This window comes from Salmo salar, chromosome ssa15, assembly GCF_905237065.1.
Source record: "Salmo salar chromosome ssa15, Ssal_v3.1, whole genome shotgun sequence".
Lineage (NCBI taxonomy): Eukaryota > Metazoa > Chordata > Actinopteri > Salmoniformes > Salmonidae > Salmo > Salmo salar.
The window spans coordinates 106,351,089-106,370,900 of record NC_059456.1 but is presented as its reverse complement, the minus strand read 5'-3'; the positions used below and the strand labels follow the sequence as shown (position 1 = coordinate 106,370,900).

Below are 19,812 nucleotides of genomic sequence, written 5' to 3'. Positions count from 1 at the left end.
GCCTAGTGTTGTTCCTAGTCAGAGACTAACTCTGGACCTAGTGTTGTTCCTAGTCAGAGACTAACTCTGGACCTAGTGTTGTTCCTGGTCAGAGACTAACTCTGGGCCTAGTGTTGTTCCTAGTTAGAGACTAACTCTGGACCTAGTGTTGTCCCTGGTCAGAGACTAACTCTGGGCCTAGTGTTGTTCCTGGTTAGAGACTAACTCTGGACCTAGTGTTGTTCCTGGTTAGAGACTAACTCTGGGCCTAGTGTTGTTCCTAGTCAGAGACTAACTCTGGACCTAGTGTTGTTCCTAGTCAGAGACTAACTCTGGACCTAGTGTTGTTCCTGGTCAGAGACTAACTCTGGGCCTAGTGTTGTTCCTAGTTAGAGACTAACTCTGGACCTAGTGTTGTCCCTGGTCAGAGACTAACTCTGGGCCTAGTGTTGTTCCTAGTTAGAGACTAACTCTGGGCCTAGTGTTGTTCCTAGTTAGAGACTAACTCTGGACCTAGTGTTGTTCCTGGTCAGAGACTAACTCTGGACCTAGTGTTGTTCCTGGTCAGAGACTAACTCTGGGCCTAGTGTTGTTCCTAGTTAGAGACTAACTCTGGACCTAGTGTTGTTCCTGGTTAGAGACTAACTCTGGACCTAGTGTTGTTCCTGGTTAGAGACTAACTCTGGACCTAGTGTTGTTCCTAGTCAGAGACTAACTCTGGACCTAGTGTTGTTCCTGGTTAGAGACTAACTCTGGACCTAGTGTTGTTCCTGGTTAGAGACTAACTCTGGACCTAGTGTTGTTCCTAGTCAGAGACTAACTCTGGACCTAGTGTTGTTCCTAGTCAGAGACTAACTCTGGACCTAGTGTTGTTCCTGGTCAGAGACTAACTCTGGGCCTAGTGTTCTTTCAGAGACTAACTCTGGACCTAGTGTTGTTCCTAGTCAGAGACTAACTCTGGGCCTAGTGTTGTTCCTGGTCAGAGACTAACTCTGGGCCTAGTGTTGTCCCTGGTCAGAGACTAACTCTGGGCCTAGTGTTGTTCCTGGTCAGAGACTAACTCTGGGCCTAGTGTTGTTCCTAGTCAGAGACTAACTCTGGGCCTAGTGTTGTCCCTGGTCAGAGACTAACTCTGGGCCTAGTGTTGTCCCTGGTCAGAGACTAACTCTGGGCCTAGTGTTGTTCCTGGTCAGAGACTAACTCTGGGCCTAGTGTTGTTCCTAGTCAGAGACTAACTCTGGGCCTAGTGTTGTTCCTAGTCAGAGACTAACTCTGGACCTAGTGTTGTTCCTGGTCAGAGACTAACTCTGGGCCTAGTGTTGTTCCTGGTCAGAGACTAACTCTGGGCCTAGTGTTGTCCCTAGTCAGAGACTAACTCTGGACCTAGTGTTGTTCCTAGTCAGAGACTAACTCTGGGCCTAGTGTTGTTCCTGGTCAGAGACTAACTCTGGGCCTAGTGTTGTTCCTAGTCAGAGACTAACTCTGGACCTAGTGTTGTCCCTGGTCAGAGACTAACTCTGGGCCTAGTGTTGTTCCTGGTCAGAGACTAACTCTGGACCTAGTGTTGTTCCTGGTCAGAGACTAACTCTGGGCCTAGTGTTGTTCCTAGTCAGAGACTAACTCTGGGCCTAGTGTTGTTCCTGGTTAGAGACTAACTCTGGGCCTAGTGTTGTTCCTGGTCAGAGACTAACTCTGGGCCTAGTGTTGTTCCTGGTCAGAGACTAACTCTGGGCCTAGTGTTGTTCCTGGTCAGAGACTAACTCTGGGCCTAGTGTTGTTCCTAGTCAGAGACTAACTCTGGGCCTAGTGTTGTTCCTAGTCAGAGACTAACTCTGGGCCTAGTGTTGTTCCTAGTCAGAGACTAACTCTGGGCCTAGTGTTGTTCCTGGTCAGAGACTAACTCTGGGCCTAGTGTTGTTCCTGGTCAGAGACTAACTCTGGGCCTAGAGTTAGAGCATGGTGTTTGCAACGCCAGGGTTGTGGGTTCGATTCCCACGGGGGGCCAGTACAGAAAAAGAATAAAAATAAAATGTATGAAATGTATGCATTCACTAGTGTAAGTCGCTCTGGATAAGAGCGTCTGCTAAATGACTAAAATGTAAAATGTAGTCCTGTTCCTTGTCAGAGACTAATTTTGGGCCTTGTGTTGTTGAGAGAGAGAGACGGGCAACTAGTGAAGAACAAACACCATTGTAAATACAACCTATATTTATGTTTATTTATTTTCCCTTTTGTAAACTATCTATTTGCACATCGTCACAACACTGTATATAGACATAATATGACATTTGTAATGTCTATTATTTTGGAACTTTTGCGAGTGTAATGTTTACTCTGAATTTTTTATTGTTTATTTCACTTTTGTTTATTATCTATTGCACTTGCTTTGGCAATGTAAACATACTGTATGTTTCCCATGATAATAAAGCCCCTTAAATTGAAATGGAAATGTAATTGACGGGCCAGAGAGAAGGAGAGTGGGAGGACAAGAGAGAGGGGGAGATTAGAGTTAGAGGGGGGTCAGAGAGAGGAGGAGAGAGACAGAGAGAGAGGAGGTGAGAGAGAGGAGGGGAGAGAGACAGAGAGAGGGGCGGTGAGAGAGAGAGGTGGAGAAAGACAGAGAGAGACAGAGAGAGAGGGGGTGAGAGAGAGGTGGAGAAAGACAGAGAGAGACAGAGAGAGAGACAGAGAGAGAGGGGGGAGAGAGACAGAGAGAGAGAGAGAGAGAGGGAGGAGAGAGACAGAGAGAGAGGGGCGAGAGAGAGGAGGGGAGAGACAGAGAGAGAGAGAGAGAGGGAGATGGCTTACCCATTCTAGAGCTTTGATGAAGCCCAGGGGAACATTGACTTACCCATTCTAGAGCTTTGATGAAGCCCAGGGGAACATTGACTTACCCATTCTAGAGCATTGATGAAGCCCAGGGGAACATTGACTTACCCATTCTAGAGCTTTGATGAAGCCCAGGGGAACATTGACTTACCCATTCTAGAGCTTTGATGAAGCCCAGGGGAACATTGACTTACCCATTCTAGAGCTTTGATGAAGCCCAGGGGAACATTGGCTTACCCATTCTAGAGCATTGATGAAGCCCAGGGGAACATTAACTTACCCATTCTAGAGCTTTGATGAAGCCCAGGGGAACATTGACTTACCCATTCTAGAGCTTTGATGAAGCACAGGGGAACATTGACTTACCCATTCTAGAGCTTTGATGAAGCCCAGGGGAATTGACTTACCCATTCTAGAGCTTTGATGAAGCCCAGGGGAACTTTGAGGACTCTGAACTGTCCGCCTGCAACCAACTGGAGAAGAAAATGAATAACGATGATTCCAAATCGTAACAAAACAGCCATTGATCATTGATGGGTGTAATATAATAACGAAGCACCACACAGACAACAGAAGTAGAGAACAACTAATATAGATATAAGTGGGTCTAATCAAATGTCCATTAACACTGCAACCTGTTAATCGGGAAATGCCACTACATTCATCATCATCATCACCACCCCAACATCAACATACAGTTGAAGTCAGAAGTTTACGTACACCTTAGCCAAATACATTTAGACTCAGTTTTTCACAATTCCTGACATTTAATCCCAGTAAAAATTCCCTGTTTTAGGTCAGTTCGGATCACCACTTTATTTTAAGAATGTGAAATGCCAGAATAATAATAGAGAATGATTTATTTCAGCTTTTATTTCTTTCATCACATTCCCAGTGTGTCAGAAGTTTACATACACTCAATTAGTATTTGGTAGCATTGCCTTTAAATTGCTTAACTTGGGTCAAATGTTTTGGGTAGCCTTCCACAAGCTTCCCACAATAAGTTGGGTGAATTTTGGCCCATTCCTCCTGACAGAGCTGGTGTAACTGAGTCAGGTTTGTAGGCCTCCTTGCTCACACACGTTTTTTCAGTTCTGCCCACACATGGACTGTGTTGTCCTCCATTTCGCCACAACTTTGGAAGTATGCTTGGGGTCATTGTCTATTTGGAAGACCCATTTGCGACCAAGCTTTAACTTCCTGACTGATGTCTTGAGATGTTGCTTCAATATATCCACATTATTTTCCTCCTCATGATGCCATCTATTTTGTGAAGTGCACCAGTCCCTCCTGCAGCAAAGCACCCCCACAACATGATGCTGCCACCCCCGTGCTTCACGGTTGGGATGGTGTTCATCGGCTTGCAAGCGTCCCCCTTTTCCCTCCAAACATAACGATGGTCATTATGGCCGAACAGTTCTATTTTTGTTTCATCAGACCAGAGGACATTTCTCCAAAAAGTACAATCTTTGTCCCCATGTGCAGTTGCAAACCGTAGTCTGGCTTTTTTATGGCGGTTTTGGAGCAGTGGCTTCTTCCTTGCTGAGTGGCCTTTCAGGTTATGTCGATATTGGACTTGTTTTACTGTGGATATAGATACTTTTGTACCTGTTTCCTCCAGCATCTTCACAAGGTCCTTTGCTGTTGTTCTGGGATTGATTTGCACTTTTTGCACCAAAGTACGTTCATCTCTAGGAGACAGAACGCATCTCCTTCCTGAGCGGTATGACGGATGCGTGGTCCCATGGTGTTTATACTTGCATACTATTGTTTGTACAGATGAATGTGGTACCTTCAGGCATTTGGAAATTGCTCCCAAGGATGAACCAGAATTAGTTTTTCTGAGGTCTTGGCTGATTTATTTTTATTTTCCCATGATGTCAAGCAAAGAGGCACTGAGTTTGAAGGTAGGCCTTGAAATACATCCACAGGTACACCTCCAATAGTCTCAAATTATGTCAATTAGCCTATCAGAAGCTTCTAAAGCCATGATATAATTTTCAGGAATTTTCCAAGCTGTTTAAGGCACAGTCAACTTAGTGTATATAAACTTCTGACCCACAGGAACTGTCATACAGTGAATTATAAGTGAAATAATCTCTCTGTAAAGAATTGTTGGAAAAATTACTTGTGTCATGCACAAAGTAGATGTCCTAACCGACTTGCCAAAACTATAGTTTGTTAACAAGAAATTTGTGGAGTGGTTGAAAAATGAGTTTTAATGACTCCAACCTAAGTGTATGTAAACTTCCTACTTAAACTGTATGTGAAAATGGCGCGTTTCTATGTTTTGTAGTAAACTAGATAGAGGAAGATACATGTTTCCAATGACATCATCGACCAATTAGAGGACAATTAGTAGGCAGTTACTAGGCAATGCCTATTCATAATTGGTTAAAATCACACGATGCACACTGATGACGTCATTGGAAACGCTTGGATCTTGGGCATCTGGTGCTGGAGATGATCATTATGAAGCTGATGTTTTAAATGTCCCTTTAAGAAGCGATCGTAGAAGACACACAGTAAACGCATAAAAAATATTTGGTTGTTGGTCACCATCATCTCTATAGGCAGTAAACAGCAGTAATAAATGATCCTCAACAGAGAGTCTGTATACCGATAGAGAGAACACAATGACTGATTATTAACCCATATGATGTTTCTCAGAGGCATAACGGTGTATCCCTCTATATATCTTATATGCCATATGAAATGACGTCTCTCTACATGGTAGCCCACGTACAACAGACACACAGACAATCGTTGTTTTCCTACGATGAAAGAATGATTCACCCACCCACCCACATCCTCCTCATCCACAGTAAAGATGTGGGACTAATGAAATGTCTATTATCATTACAACATATTAGCCTATTAGCAACAGGTGAGAGTGGGGATGAAGGCAATACACTGAGTTTACAAAACATTATGAACACACTCCATGACATAGACTGACCAGGTGAATCCAGGTGAAAGCTATGATCCCTTATTTATGTCACTTGTTAAGTCCACTTCAATCAGTGTAGATGAACGGGAGGAGACGGGTTAAAGAATAATTTTTAAGCCTTGAGACAATTGAGACATGGATTGTGTGTATGTGTGCCATTCAGAGGGTGAACGGGGCAAGACTAAAGATTTAAGTGCCTTTGAACGGGGTATGGTAGTAGTTGCCAGGCGCACTGGTTTGAGTGTGTCAAGAACTGCAACGCTGTCGGATTTTCCACGTTCAACAGTTTCCCATGTTTGTCAAGAATGGTCCACCACCCAAAGGACATCCAGCCAACTTGACATAACTGTGGGGAAGCATTGGAGTCAACATGGGCCAGCATCACCGTGGAAACGCTTTCGACTCAATATTAGGAAGGTGTTCTTAATGTTTAGTGTATATTGCATTATTTATTTTCACCATCATCTGCATATGTCTACAGCCTTTACATTAATTGTAGTTTATTCTCAATAGTAGGCCTATTCCTTCTCATCATGTGTTTAGACTACAATAAGATATACAGTATATTCGGTGAGGAGGCTGTGGTATGTATGACGTTGCACCTTTAATGAAATAGACAATATGATGATTGGATATTTCTTTTGCTTCTGTGGATTTTATATATTTTATAAAAATGTTCCCATATCGGCTATAAAACATGGTATGTAGCCTAAATATTTGAGCACAGATGGGCCAACAATCGAAATATTTGAGTACAGAGAGTGAGGTGTGAATACGCGAAGTCATGGCCTGGCGTTAACGTGGACCCGGAGGAGAATGGGCCTGGTAAAAAGGTGCGGTTTGGATCGGACATGACACCATTACGCTGTTAAACTGCTGTGGTATAGCTAGTGATGCTCAGTCAGAAACCACCAGCATTATCATGCGAACAATTACCAATAATAACTACCCACTCAAACGTATCATTTTAATTGTTTCGTTCGTTTTAATTATGATAGAATCCAACTAGAAGTAAATACGGTGTTAATATGACGGAAAAAAGGCAAGACACCATTTCATGTTTTAACACTTGAGGGCATTGGACAGTAATTTTACTAAAAACGACTTATTATATTCACCCAACGAATATCGAGAGAAATAGTCGTGCTATAGGCCTACGTGATGTATCAGAGCATGCCAGGTATTCTAGAAGAAGAATCAGTAGTCTATACAGCCATGTAGGGAATAAAGGTGAACTGCCATTTTACAACGCAATCTCAGAAATGACAACTGCACATAGCCTTTACCAAGCCCGCTTTATAAACAGATAATATAATACCAGGATTGCAGAAGAAGAAAAAAATATATATGAACAAATACATATTTGGACGACAGATAGACAAAGATATTTCTGTTCCATCATTTATCTGTGCGTACATGTATATGATGGGGATACCGTTATATCACCATCCATAAGTCCACCAATGGCTGTATCTGACATAATATTAAACAATAAACGTTACATACATATCATTTTACCCGGTATAGCCACAAGATAGTGTGTTTAATTTAACACATAAACGCATAAACACCTACTCCGTCAGTAATTATAAGGATGTGCTGTATTTCAGTCAACAAACGGCGTCTGCATCATAAGGATGAGAGGGGGGTGGGCTTTCCGCGGATTTACCTGATAATTCTAATATCTCAGATAACTACATAGCAACGCTCATAACCGGTTGGTACGTACACGTTACAGTTGATATTTAAACAACAGTAAATGTCCGTTATGTTTGTAGATGTTCAGAGCCCTACCTGATTCACAATATCCATCCTGGCCGCCTTGCTCGTTGATAAGAGAAATAACGGAGCAGGGGGAGGGAGCCGTCACAACCGGAAAAGCCTCCGGTAGGGGGAAGGAGACTGGAACAGCGCTATGCGTCACTGTGGAAGGTGTAGTTGATGGCGTGTGATACGAAACAGACAGAAGAAGCGCATAACACAAACTGCCACGACGGTCAAACAGGACCAGACACCGACTGGTAGAGAAATACTTAGATATAGGATCAAATAAATGTATTGTTTTTAATATTAGATGTAAAAGAGAGCCAGACCATATATTGAAATAGATCTATTTTTTTTTTTTTTTTTTTGGAAGTCTGCCTTTATGATGCTGGTATTTTTTGCCGCTATTTATTTTCCCAAAATAGTCGCCCTAAGCGCAGCACCTCCCAGCTCCATGGGCGTCGGACCGGAGGTGCTGGGGGATGGAACGTGGCCGGCAGGTTGTCCAGCCGGATGGACAGGTCCACCAGCTGGTCCAACGTGAGGGTGGTGTCTCAGCAGGCCAACTATTTTCCCAAAAATGTAGAATAGTACCATTGACTTTCCATGCAGTAAAACCAACGCGGTGTTTAACTAACTGTCTATGTGTTTGTGCCAATAGTGAGACGTCATCTTACTATTATTTACCCATTGGCCGTCTCACATCACTGGGATGTGACCAACAGGGCCTGAACCCAAGTCTCTGTTCAGTGTGTCACACGACCGCGTTAGACTATAGGCATTCACTCGAAAAGCTCACACAAATATTAAGGTCTCACGCAATGTTACTTATCAAACCAGCAAGTGAGCATACACACTTAGGGTGCTATCTACAACCTAAAATTGTTATTTGTCTGTGCCCATAGGAGAACCCTTTAAATAACAATTTGGGTTCCAGGTAGAACCCTTTTGGGTTACATGTATGACCCTTTCAACAGAGGGTTCTACCTGGAACCCAAAATAATTATACATGAAACCAAAAAGGATTCTCTTATGGCGACATCAGATGAAGATACAAGCTAATACAATACAATAGGTCTTTTTACGATAACTTTATTGTCTATTTACATGGACATTTTTTGTTGTTGTGAGGGTTAGACCAACCCTGCTAGCTTGGTAGGAGTTGTCACCACAGCACGAACAGATCTGGGACACCAAGCTACAGCCATGGTATCGCTACATCAGGGGTATTCAACTCTGACCCTACGAGGTCCAGAGCCTGCCGGTTTTATCTTCTACTTGATCATTAATAGGGCTCCCCAGTGGCATAGCAGCGGTCTAAGGCACTGCATCTCAGTGCTAGAGGTGTCACTACAGACACCCTGGTTCGATCCCGGACTGTATCACATCTGGCTGTGATTGGGAGCCCATTCAGTGCATTTGGAAAGTATACAGACCCCTTGACTTTTTCCCACATTTTGATATTTTACATCCTTATTCTAAAATGTATTTTCCTCATCAATCTACACACAATACAGCACAATGACAAAGCAAAAACTTTTTTTTTGTTGCAAATTTATTACAACTTAAAAAAATAAATAGCTTATTTTACTCCATGTGTAACTCTGTGTTTTTGTATGTTGTCGAACTGCTTTGCTTTATCTTGGCCAGGTCGCAATTGTAAATGAGAACTTGTTCTCAACTTGCCTACCTGGTTATATAAAGGTGAAATAAATAAATAGCTTATTTACATACAGTACCAGTCAAAAGCTTGGATACACCAGGGTTTTTATTTATTTTTTACTATTTTCTTTTATTTAAGTAGGCAAGTCAGTTAAGAACAAATTATTATTTACAATGACGGACTACAATGACAGTGGCTACTTTGAAGAATCTAAAATCTAAAAAATATATTTTGATTTGTTTAACACTTTTTTGGTTACTACATGAATCCATATGTGTTATTTCATAGTTTTGATGTCTTCACTATTATTCTACAATGTAGAAAATAGTCAAAAATAAAGAAAAACCCTTGAATGTGTTGGTGTGTCCAAACTTATGACTGGTACTGTAAGTATTCAGACCCTTAGCTATGAGACTCGGAATTGAGCTCAGGCGCATCCTGTTTCCATTGATCATCCTTGAGATGTTTCTACAACTTGATTGGAAAAACATCATGTTTAGCAGGCACTAGTTTGCATCAAGCCTGTCTTTGGCACGTGGCCATAGATTATCATCGAAATTGCTGTAAATATCTTTATTGTTCATGCAACTGGGGAAAAAAAACTTATGGCATGGCGAATCCAAGCCTGACGTAGGTCTGAATTGAAATCATTGCATGCATCATGCAATGGCCTGAAGGAGGGTGGGACGCTCATGGGGATGGCCGTCATACATCCTCCACCTGTATTGTAATAGTGTATTGTGTTTTACAGTATTGTATTGTACTCCTGTATTGTAGTGGTCCTGTACTTGGAGAATGACACTGGCAACACCAGAGTTGTGGGTTAGATTCCCGCTGGGGTCTCAAACCAAAATGTGTGGATTGTTGTCACTTTGTTTATTAACCAGGCATGTCAGTTAAGAACAATTTCTTAATTACAATGACAGCCTACCCCGGGCCAAACCCGGGCCAATTGTGTGCCTCCCTATGGGACTTCCAATCACGGCCGGATGTGATTCAGCCTGGATTCGAACCAGGGACTGTAGTGTCACCTCTTGTACTGAGATGCAGTGCCTTAGACCGCTGAGTGCTAAAGCTTGTAACGCATAAAAATGGTCTGTTCTCAGTTGCAACACTCACTACCGAGTTCCAAACTGCCTCTAGAATCAATGTCAGCACAAGAACTGTTAGTCTGGAGCTTCATGAAATGGGTTTCCATGGCCGAGCAGCCGTACACAAGCCTAAGATCACCATGCGCAATGCCAAATGTCGGCTGGAGTGGTGTAAAGCTCGCCACCATTGGACTCTGAATTACGCTTCTGTAACAGTGTAGGTTCCGTCCCTCTCTTCGCCCCAACCCGGGCTCAAACCAGGGACCCTTGCACACATCAACAACTGACACCCCACGAAGCATCGTTACCCATCACGCCACCCATTTCCCATTACCCATTACCCATTTCCCCTTGCAACGCAAGGGGAAACCCTACTTCAAGTCTCAGAGCGAGTGACGTCACTGATTAAAACGCTATTAGCGCGCACCACCGCTAACTAACTAGCCATTTCACATCGGTTACACTTCACCATCTGGCAGTCCGACAGACGAATCTGGGTTTGGAGAATGCATAGTGCCAACTGTAAAGTTTGGTGGACGAGGAATAATGGTCTGGGGCTGTTTTTCATGGTTCAGGCCCCTTAGTTCCAGTGAAGGGAAATCTTAACACTACAGCATAGAATGACATTCTAGACGATTCTGTGCTTCCAACTTTGTGGCAACAGTTTGGGGAAGGCCATTTCCTGTTTCAGCATGACAATTTCACTGTGCACAAAGTGAGGTCTATACAGAAATAGACCAGAGAGCCCTGACCTCAACCCCATCGAACACCTTTGGGATGAATTGGAACTCCCACTGCGAGCCAGGCCTAATCACCCAACATCAGTGCCCGACCTCACTAATGCTCTTGTTGCTGAATGGAAGCAAGTCCCTGCAGCAATGTTCCAACATCAAAGCTGTATCACAGCTTTGATGTGATTGGTATTTGAATATATTTTATTTAACATTTATTTAACTAGGCAAGTCACTTAAGAACAAATTCTTATTTACAATGACGGCCTACCAAATGGCAAAAGGCTTCCTGCGGGGACGGGGCCCTGGAATTAAAAAAATACATATTTAAATATAAATATAGGACAAAACACACATCACGACAAGAGAGAGACAACACTACACTACATAAAGAGAGACCTAAGACAACATAGCAAGGCAGCAACACATGACAACACAGCATGGTTGCAACACAACATGGCAGCAGCACAACATGGTAGCAGCACAAAACATGGTACAAACATTATTGGGCACAGACAACAGCACAAAGGGCAAGAAGGTAGAGACAACAATACATCACACAAAGCAGCCACAACTGTCAGTAAGAGTGTCCATGATTGAGTCTTTGAATGAAGAGATTGAGATATAACTGTCCAGTTTGAGTGTTTGTTGCAGCTCGTTCCAGTCGCTAGCTGCAGTGAACTGAAAAGAGGAGCGACCCAGGGACATTTAACAGAATGTGACGGGCAGAACGGGTGTTGTATGTGGAGGATGAGGGCTGCAGTAGATATCCCAGATAGGGATGAGTGAGGAGTATAGAGTGCAGTGATGTGTCCTATAAGGAGCATTGGTGACAAATCCGATTGGTAAAGAACATCTAGCCGCTCGAGAGCACCCTTACCTGCCGATCTATAAATTATGTCTCTGTAATCTAGCATGGGTAGGATGGTCATCTGAATCAGGGTTAGTTTGGCAGCTGGGGTGAAAGAGGAGCGATTACGACAGAGGAAACCAAGTCTAGATTTAACTTTATCCTGCAGCTTTGATATGTGCTGAGAGAAGGACAGTGTACCATCTAGCCATACTCCCAAGTACTTGTATGAGGTGACCACCTCAAGCTCTAAACCCTCAGAGGTAATAATCACACCTGTGGGGAGATGGGGTAGAGCGGCGCACAATTGGCCCAGCGTTTCCCGGGTTTGGCTGGGATAGGCCGTCATTGTAAATAAGAACTTGTTCTTAACTGACTTGCCTAGTTAAATAAAGGTTAAATATATATATATATTTTTTAATCTAGTGAAAAGCCTTCCCAGAAGAGTGGAGGCTGTTATAGCAACAAAGGGGGGGACCAACTCCATATTAATGACCATGATTTTGGAATGAGATGATGGACAAATACAGTTGAAGTCAGAAGTTTACATACACCTTAGCCAAATACATTTAACCTCAGTTTTTCACAATTCCTGACATTTAATACTAGTAAAAAATCCCTGTTTTAGGTCAGGTAGGATCACCACTTTATTTTAAGAAGTGAAATGTCAGAATAATAGTAGAGAGAATGATTTATTTAATCTTTTATTTCTTTCATCACATTCCCAGTGGGTCAGAAGTTTACATACACTCAATTAGTATTTGGTAGCATTGCCTTTAAATTGTTTAACTTGGGTCCAACGTTTCAGGTAGCCTTCCACAAGCTTCCCACAATAAGTTGGGTGAATTTTGGCCCATTCCTCCTGACAGAGCTGGTGTAACTGAGTCAGGTTTGTAGGCCTCCTTGCTCGCACACGCTTTTTCAGTTCTGCTCACACATTTTCTATAGGATTGAGATCAGGGCTTTGTGATGGCCACTCCAATACCTTGACTTTGTTGTCCTTAAGCCATTTTGCCACAACTTTGGAAGTATGCTTGGGGTCATTGTCCATTTGGAAGACCCATTTGCGACCAAGCTTTAACTTCCTGACTGATGTCTTGAGATGTTGCTTCAATATATCCACATAATTTTCCTCACCTCATGATGCCATCTATTTTGTGAAGTGCACCAGTCCCTCCTGCAGCAAAGCATCCCCACAACATGATGCTTCACGGTTGGGATGGTGTTCTTCGGCTTGCAAGCCTCCCCCTTTCTCCTCCAAACATAACGATGGTCATTATGGCTAAACAGTTCTATTTTTGTTTCATCAGACCAGAGGACATTTCTCCAAAAAGTACAATGTTTGTCCCCATGTGCAGTTGCAAACTGTAGTCTGGCTTTTTTATGGCGGTTTTGGAGCAGTGGCTTCTGCCTTGCTGAGCGGCCTTTCAGGTTATGTCGATATAGGAGTCGTTTTTACTGTGGATATAGATACTTTTGTACCTGTTTCCTCCAGCATCTTCACAAGGTCCTTTGCTGTTGTTCTGGGATTGATTTGCACTTTTCGCACCAAAGTATGTTCATCTCTAGGAGACAGAACGCGTCTCCTTCCTGAGCGGTATGACAGCTGCGTGGTCCCATGGTGTTTATACTTGCGTACTATTGTTTGTCCAGATGAACGTGGTACCTTCAGGCGTTTGGAAATTGCTCCCAAGGATGAACCAGATTTATAAGTGAAATAATCTGTCTGTAAACAATTGTTGGAAAAATTACTTGTGTCATGCACAAGGTAGATGTCCTAACCGACTTGCCAAAACTATAGTTTGTTAACAAGACATTTGTGGAGTGGTTGAAAAATTAGTTTTAATGACTCCAACTTAAGTGTATGTACACTTCTGACTTCAACTGTAGGTGTCCACATACTTTTGGTCATCTAGTGATCATTTTCATTATTTAGTTCTCAAAATCTGTAGTAGACAAAACCAGTTTACATGTAAAATCTACAGGTTTACCAAAAGTTGAAGTGATCATCAATTAAGAGCAGTTAGATTAAGTAATAGTAAAACATATTTTAACAAAAAAGAAGAGAATCATATCAAAAGAAATGTGAGCATTGTGTCAAGGAAAACTGTAACAAGGCACTACATACTTTTGGTTCAGTATTTAGCCGTTTTGAGCAGTTTGATTAAGTGATAGTGAATTGTATTCTTGACAAATAACAACAAAATCATATGAAAAGTAATGTAAGCATTGCATTGTGTGGTGGTTAATTTCTGTATTACCAAATGAGGAGCGAGACAAACTTCACACACCAGTCAGAGTTATACTTAAACTACATCTTTAATAATAAGAGCTTTGCATTAGCACTTGACTTTCAATGATGCGCCATTTCTAATGAACCATTGAAAGTCCCAACACAATGGCTACTGAGATCTTTTATAGCAAAGATCCACCCCCCTAGTCAATATAACAAACCACAGATATTAGGAACAGCTCACAAAGGAACTTTATAAATGAGAGAGCAGTATCCCGTAGCCAGATATTATTCACTATAAATTATCGTTCAGTTTGGTCCCTAAAACGAGGTTCTTATCTCGTTCCTGGTACTTCATAGCACAAAAACACCAACTCCTCCAATGGCATAACTCAATTGTCAACTCTAGATACTCCCATCTCAAGTAAACCCCCTCTTGATCCCACTCCTGGACAAGCTCACTGAGGGGAGTGAGTCTCTAGGTCATACACTATCCCAAGATAAGTGCAACATCAGAGAGGACATACAATGGTTCCAGACACTGCCATACACCTTCCCCCAATGCCAAAGGAGGGAGTGACTTGCACGCAGACATTGTGGAGACAAGTAATTGGTTCCCCATTAATCACGCCATCCCTTCACATGGTTTAAGAATAGGTAAAGACACATTCACATATGAAGACAATGTTCCATCCTGTCCTCTTCCCTTTCTGATATTCTGCATAGCACCAAGGACATGTGAAAGACAAGCCTGACCTCTCCCCTCTCTGGGCCCCAAGTGACTGAGCCACAGCTAAGGGAAAAGTGCAACTGCCAACATTCATTATCCAAAGGAATACATTCTAATGACAAGTATCTCACATAAGCATATTATGCAAATAAAACATCTTAATTATCTATATTACCCAACTAATTCTGATTCATCCGCCACAATTGTGAAAGGCAATTACTTCATATGAACATGCATTGCAATGTGAAACATGTATTTCTAGATGAAACAAACTGATTAAGTTTGGTGAAAAACTAACTGTATGATTTTGTGTGTTGTACTTTACTCAACTGAAAATGTGCTTAAGACTTTTGAAACATCTGTTTTGAGTTTTGTACTAAGAGTTGTGTAAAATGTAGTTATCAAGAAAAACTGTAACTAGGCACTACCTACTTTTTGTTCGGTAATTATCCGTTTTGAGCAGTTTGATTGAGCAGTTTGATTAAGCGATAGTTAATTGTATTCTTAACAAAAAGCAAGACAATCATAAAAAGTAAAGTGAATATTTTTTTTTTTTAAAGCAGATACTTAGACTGAATATGTATCCAAATTGAAAGAGTGATTTGATGCAGTGAACAAGTGACTTGGTGAATTCTTTGTTGTACTCAAACATGAGCCATTTTGATAATCTGTTTTTTTATGCTTAGAATTGAGAAAATGTATTCAAACTATTTCAGATGATATCCCTCAATCCTTAAACACACGTTTGCTAAAACTACATCTCAGTAACTCAAAACACAAAAGACAAAACAGTTAGCCAAATTTCCCCCAAACATCTTGCAAAATGAAACAGGCAACCAAAATCATGTACTCCCTGCTCAAGATGAAACTCTGCTTACACATGAGACACACACATCAAAATGAATCTAACTTAGTAAGATCACACTAATTTAACACATTCAAAACACTATCAGAACCTATTTCAGTGTAGACTACGATTTGGTTGTTATACTGTATTGTTTGCGTTTACTCAAACAAGAAAGGAAAACAAATGTAAACATTTTAGTTTTATATTTCAACATGACTCAATACATGTCAAATAGCATACTGTAAGCACACATAAAGTAAAAATGCAAACATACAGTAAATATATTTTGCATATTCAAAGGAAGAAAAATATTCCTATTTGTACTAATATTCCTATTTGTACTGTTGTATGTTAGATCAATTGTACGGAATAGATAAAGAAACTGTTAAAATACAGTCAAATCAAAATCATGAGTCAAGAAACAAATACTATCGTTGCGAAAACAAAATCAGTCATGTCTTGTGTTTTGGTCCGGCTACAGATTTTCATCAACATCACAGTCGATATTTTCCATGGCCAGACAGCAGGGAGAAATATCTTCTGGCATGACGCATCCACCCCTGACAGGACTCTGCTGGAATGTCACCACAGGCCTCCACCATTGCCTGGAGAACAGCCATTCATTCATTGGGGTTTGCGATCATACACCTTCCACCGCCATGCTGAAAACAACTCCTCAATGGGGTTGAGAAATTGAGTATGGTGGGAGATAGAGAATTGTAAACCTGGGATGGTCACGGAACCAGTTGTGGACCTGAGCAGCCCGATGGAAACTCACATTGTCCCACATTAGAACACACATTTGCTGCTCAGGATTACCTGGCGTCACTCTGCTCTGGCTGAAAAAAGATTGTCATGTAAGGTGTTCAGGAAATGAAGGAGATGGGCAGTGTTCTATGGTCCAAGGGTGGCATGGCGGTGGAGGACCCCATTGTGGCCCATAGCTGCGCATATGGTGACATTTTCCCCCCAATGTGGCCACGTACCTCAATGATGGCACGTTGACCAATGACGTTCCTTCCTCTCCTCCTCGTCTTCGCTAAATTGAATCCAGCCTCACCCGTGAAATGAGTTCCTGTCGGATGGGACTTGTATCCAACTCCATGAAATCTCTGAAATGACAATAAATACTGTAATTGCTGTAAAGTTCACTGTCAACATCAATGAGTCTCTAATGTTTTAAGAGGGTAATACTAGTACATTAATTACTTCCACATATTCCGTACCGTTTATCCTTCACTCTTTGGGAATTCCTTTCAAACGGGACTCTGTAGATTTGATTCATCCAGAGGTTGTGTTTCTTAAGGATGCGGGCTGTGGTTGTCACAGGCGTCGTAAAGGACCGACCAAGGCGCAGCGGGTATAGCGCTCGTCTTCTTTATTTTTAATGAGAATAACACTTTTAACAACAACAGAAAACGGTACACTAACTAAACGGAAGACAACCACCCACAAAAACACAGGAAAAACAGGCTGCCTAAGTATGGCTTCCAATCAGAGACAACGAAAGACACCTGCCTCTGATTGGAAGCCATACTTGGCCACATATAGCAAAAGAAACATAGAAATAGAAAACTAGAACCAAAATCCCCTAGAACCAAAAAGATAATAAGATCACTCTGATGTTATGGAAGATGGCAGGGGTTTTCAATCATCTGTTGTTGGATTTCTCACTGTCTTAAAATGGCATTATTTTCAACTATCATTTGCACAATAGCAGCTTCCTGTTCGTCTGGTAAATAGATGCATTTTACCACCAGGTGGTGGTCGTCTTTCAGTTCTACAACAACTAAATAGCATACAGTACAGCAAACACTACAGTACAGCAAACACTACAGTACAGCAAACACTACAGTAATACAGTATACAAGATAAATATGTTACAAGATAGTATAGTTCCCAATTACATACGTACAGTAATACATTAAACATTTGCTTTGTTTCCCCTTACAGTATGTATTGGAATCTACAGTCTACAGACTGTGCTTTATCTTGTACTACTGGTTCAAGGCTTGGAAGAAAGCGTTTCACGGTAAGGTCTAAACCTGTTGTATTCGGGCCGCATGTGACAAATAACATTTGATTTGATTTCCTTAATTTCCACCTCTCCCTGCTGAGTTTGCTTCCATTGTTCTCCGAACACAGGCGTACTCACCTGAAGCCTTTTTTTTAATCCACACCAAAAGGTCTGATATCAAAGTGAACATTTACGCAATTAGTGTTTGCCGATGTGAAGAGTGAAAGTGGTCAATTGGTAATTGATCTCAGCTTGTTGAACAGTGTTGCTTTGCATTTTCACTTCAGAGATTTTAGTTGTGAAGGTTTGTGCCAAAGGTAGAGAATTGTGTGTTGTGTTTTGCCAAATGTTTGTTATAGAATTACAATCTGAGTGTAAAGCAAAACATGTGCAAGTAGTATTGCAGATTTGGTGTCTGGTTCTGCTAAATGAGATACAGGTTTGGCTCATTGTGCCTCATGGGCCAGTTTTAGCGTGTAAACTGGGAAAAACTGTAACACTGTATTAACCACTGGCTCTCATGCTATTCATCAAATTGTGTGTGTGTGTGTGTGTGTGTGTGTGAGAGAGAGAGAGAGAGAGAGAGAGAGAGAGAGAGAGAGAGAGAGAGAGAGAGAGAGAGAGAGAGAGAGAGAAAGTGTGGGTTTGTTTGTGTGTGTGAGAGACAGTGTATGTGTGTGTGTGTGTGTGTGTGTGTGTGTGTGTGAGAGACAGTGTTTGTGTGCATGTGTGTGTGAGAGACAGTGTGTGTGTGTGTGTGTGTGTGTGAGAGAGAGTGTGTGTGTATGTGTGTGACAGTGTGTGTGAGACAGTGTGTGTGTGTGTGTGTGTGTGTGTGTGTGTGTGTGTGTGTGTGTGAGAGACAGTGTTTGTGTGCATGTGTGTCATCAGAACCAAATTAGACACAGGGTACTAAATGTTTGATATTTGTATTTGATTTAACAAGCATATTAGTTTAATAAATCAATCTTTAATCAACCAATGAAACCTTACATAATGGGAATATTAGCTCCTGTTACCCTTCAGAAAGTATTCACACCCCTTGACTTTTTCCACATTTTGTTGTGCAACAGCCTGAATTGAAAATATTCACAAGTTAATACAAAATTAAAGCTGAAATATTTTGAGTGAATAAGTATTCAATCTCTTTGTTATGGCAAGGCTAAATAAGTTCAGGAGTAAAAATGTGCTTAACAACTTAACAATAAGGTGCATGGACTCATTTTGTGCGCAATAATAGTGTTTAAAATGATTTTTTAAATGACTACTTCTTTGTACCCTACACATAAAATTGTGGGATGGGACTTATCTTTAAGGTCCTTCAGTCGAGCAGTGAATTTCAAACACAGATTCAACCACAAAGTCCAGGGAGAATTTTCCAATGCCTCACAAAGAAGGGCACCAATTGGTATATGGGTAAACATAAAAAGCAGCCAATGAATATCCCTTTGAGCATGGTGAAGATATTAATTACACATTGGATGGTGTATCAATACACCCAGTCACTACAAAGATACAGGCGTCCTTCCTAACTCAGTTGCCGGAGAGGAAGGAAACCGCTCAGGGATTTCATCATGAGGCGAAAGGCGACTTTAAAACAGTTAGAGTTTAATGGCTGTGATAGGAGAAAACTGAGGATGGATAAACAACATTGTAGTTATTCCAAAATACTAACCTAATTGACAGAGTGAAAAGAAGGAAGCCTGTACAGAATAAAAATATTCCAAAACATGCATCCTATTTGCAACAAGGCACAAAAGTAATACTGCAAAAAAATTGGAAAAGCAATTAACTTTTTGTCCTGAATACAAAGCAGTGGGGAACCTTCAGAGAAGGCCTAAGGATTGATGTATAAAGATGTATATTTTAAAATGTTTGTTTTTTTATACTATAATTGTAATAATTTTCTCCTTTAGTCTCTTCAGTTTGTGTTGGAAAGAGAAGTCTGAAGACTGAATAGAAAAAATGATATAATCAGGATTCCAAACAGACTGTCCTTCTCTCAGCACATATCAAAGCTGCAGGCTAAGGTTAAATCTAGACTTGGTTTCCTCTATCGTAATCTCTCCTCTTTCACCCTAGCTGCCAAACACTGATTCAGATGACCATCCTACCCATGCTAGATTAC

At 41.4% G+C, this 19,812-nt stretch overlaps 1 protein-coding gene across 2 annotated transcripts in view; it reads right to left on the bottom strand.

The window, feature by feature from the left end:
• Positions 1-7,770, bottom strand: part of sypa (synaptophysin a) — a 22,086-nt gene extending 14,316 nt beyond the window's left edge. Inside the window, exons 1-2 of one of the 2 annotated variants that reach the window (XM_045696532.1) lie at positions 7,553-7,770; positions 3,216-3,281 (exon numbers count right to left, since the gene is read on the bottom strand). In XM_045696532.1, the coding sequence (XP_045552488.1) occupies positions 3,216-3,281; positions 7,553-7,570 (84 nt within the window). In that variant the 5' untranslated portion in view covers positions 7,571-7,770. Of the gene's footprint in view, positions 1-2,787; positions 2,829-3,215; positions 3,282-7,552 lie in introns of those variants that run through there. The other variant, XM_014147528.2, reaches the window with a different exon arrangement.
• Positions 7,771-19,812: the final 12,042 nt, after the last annotated feature.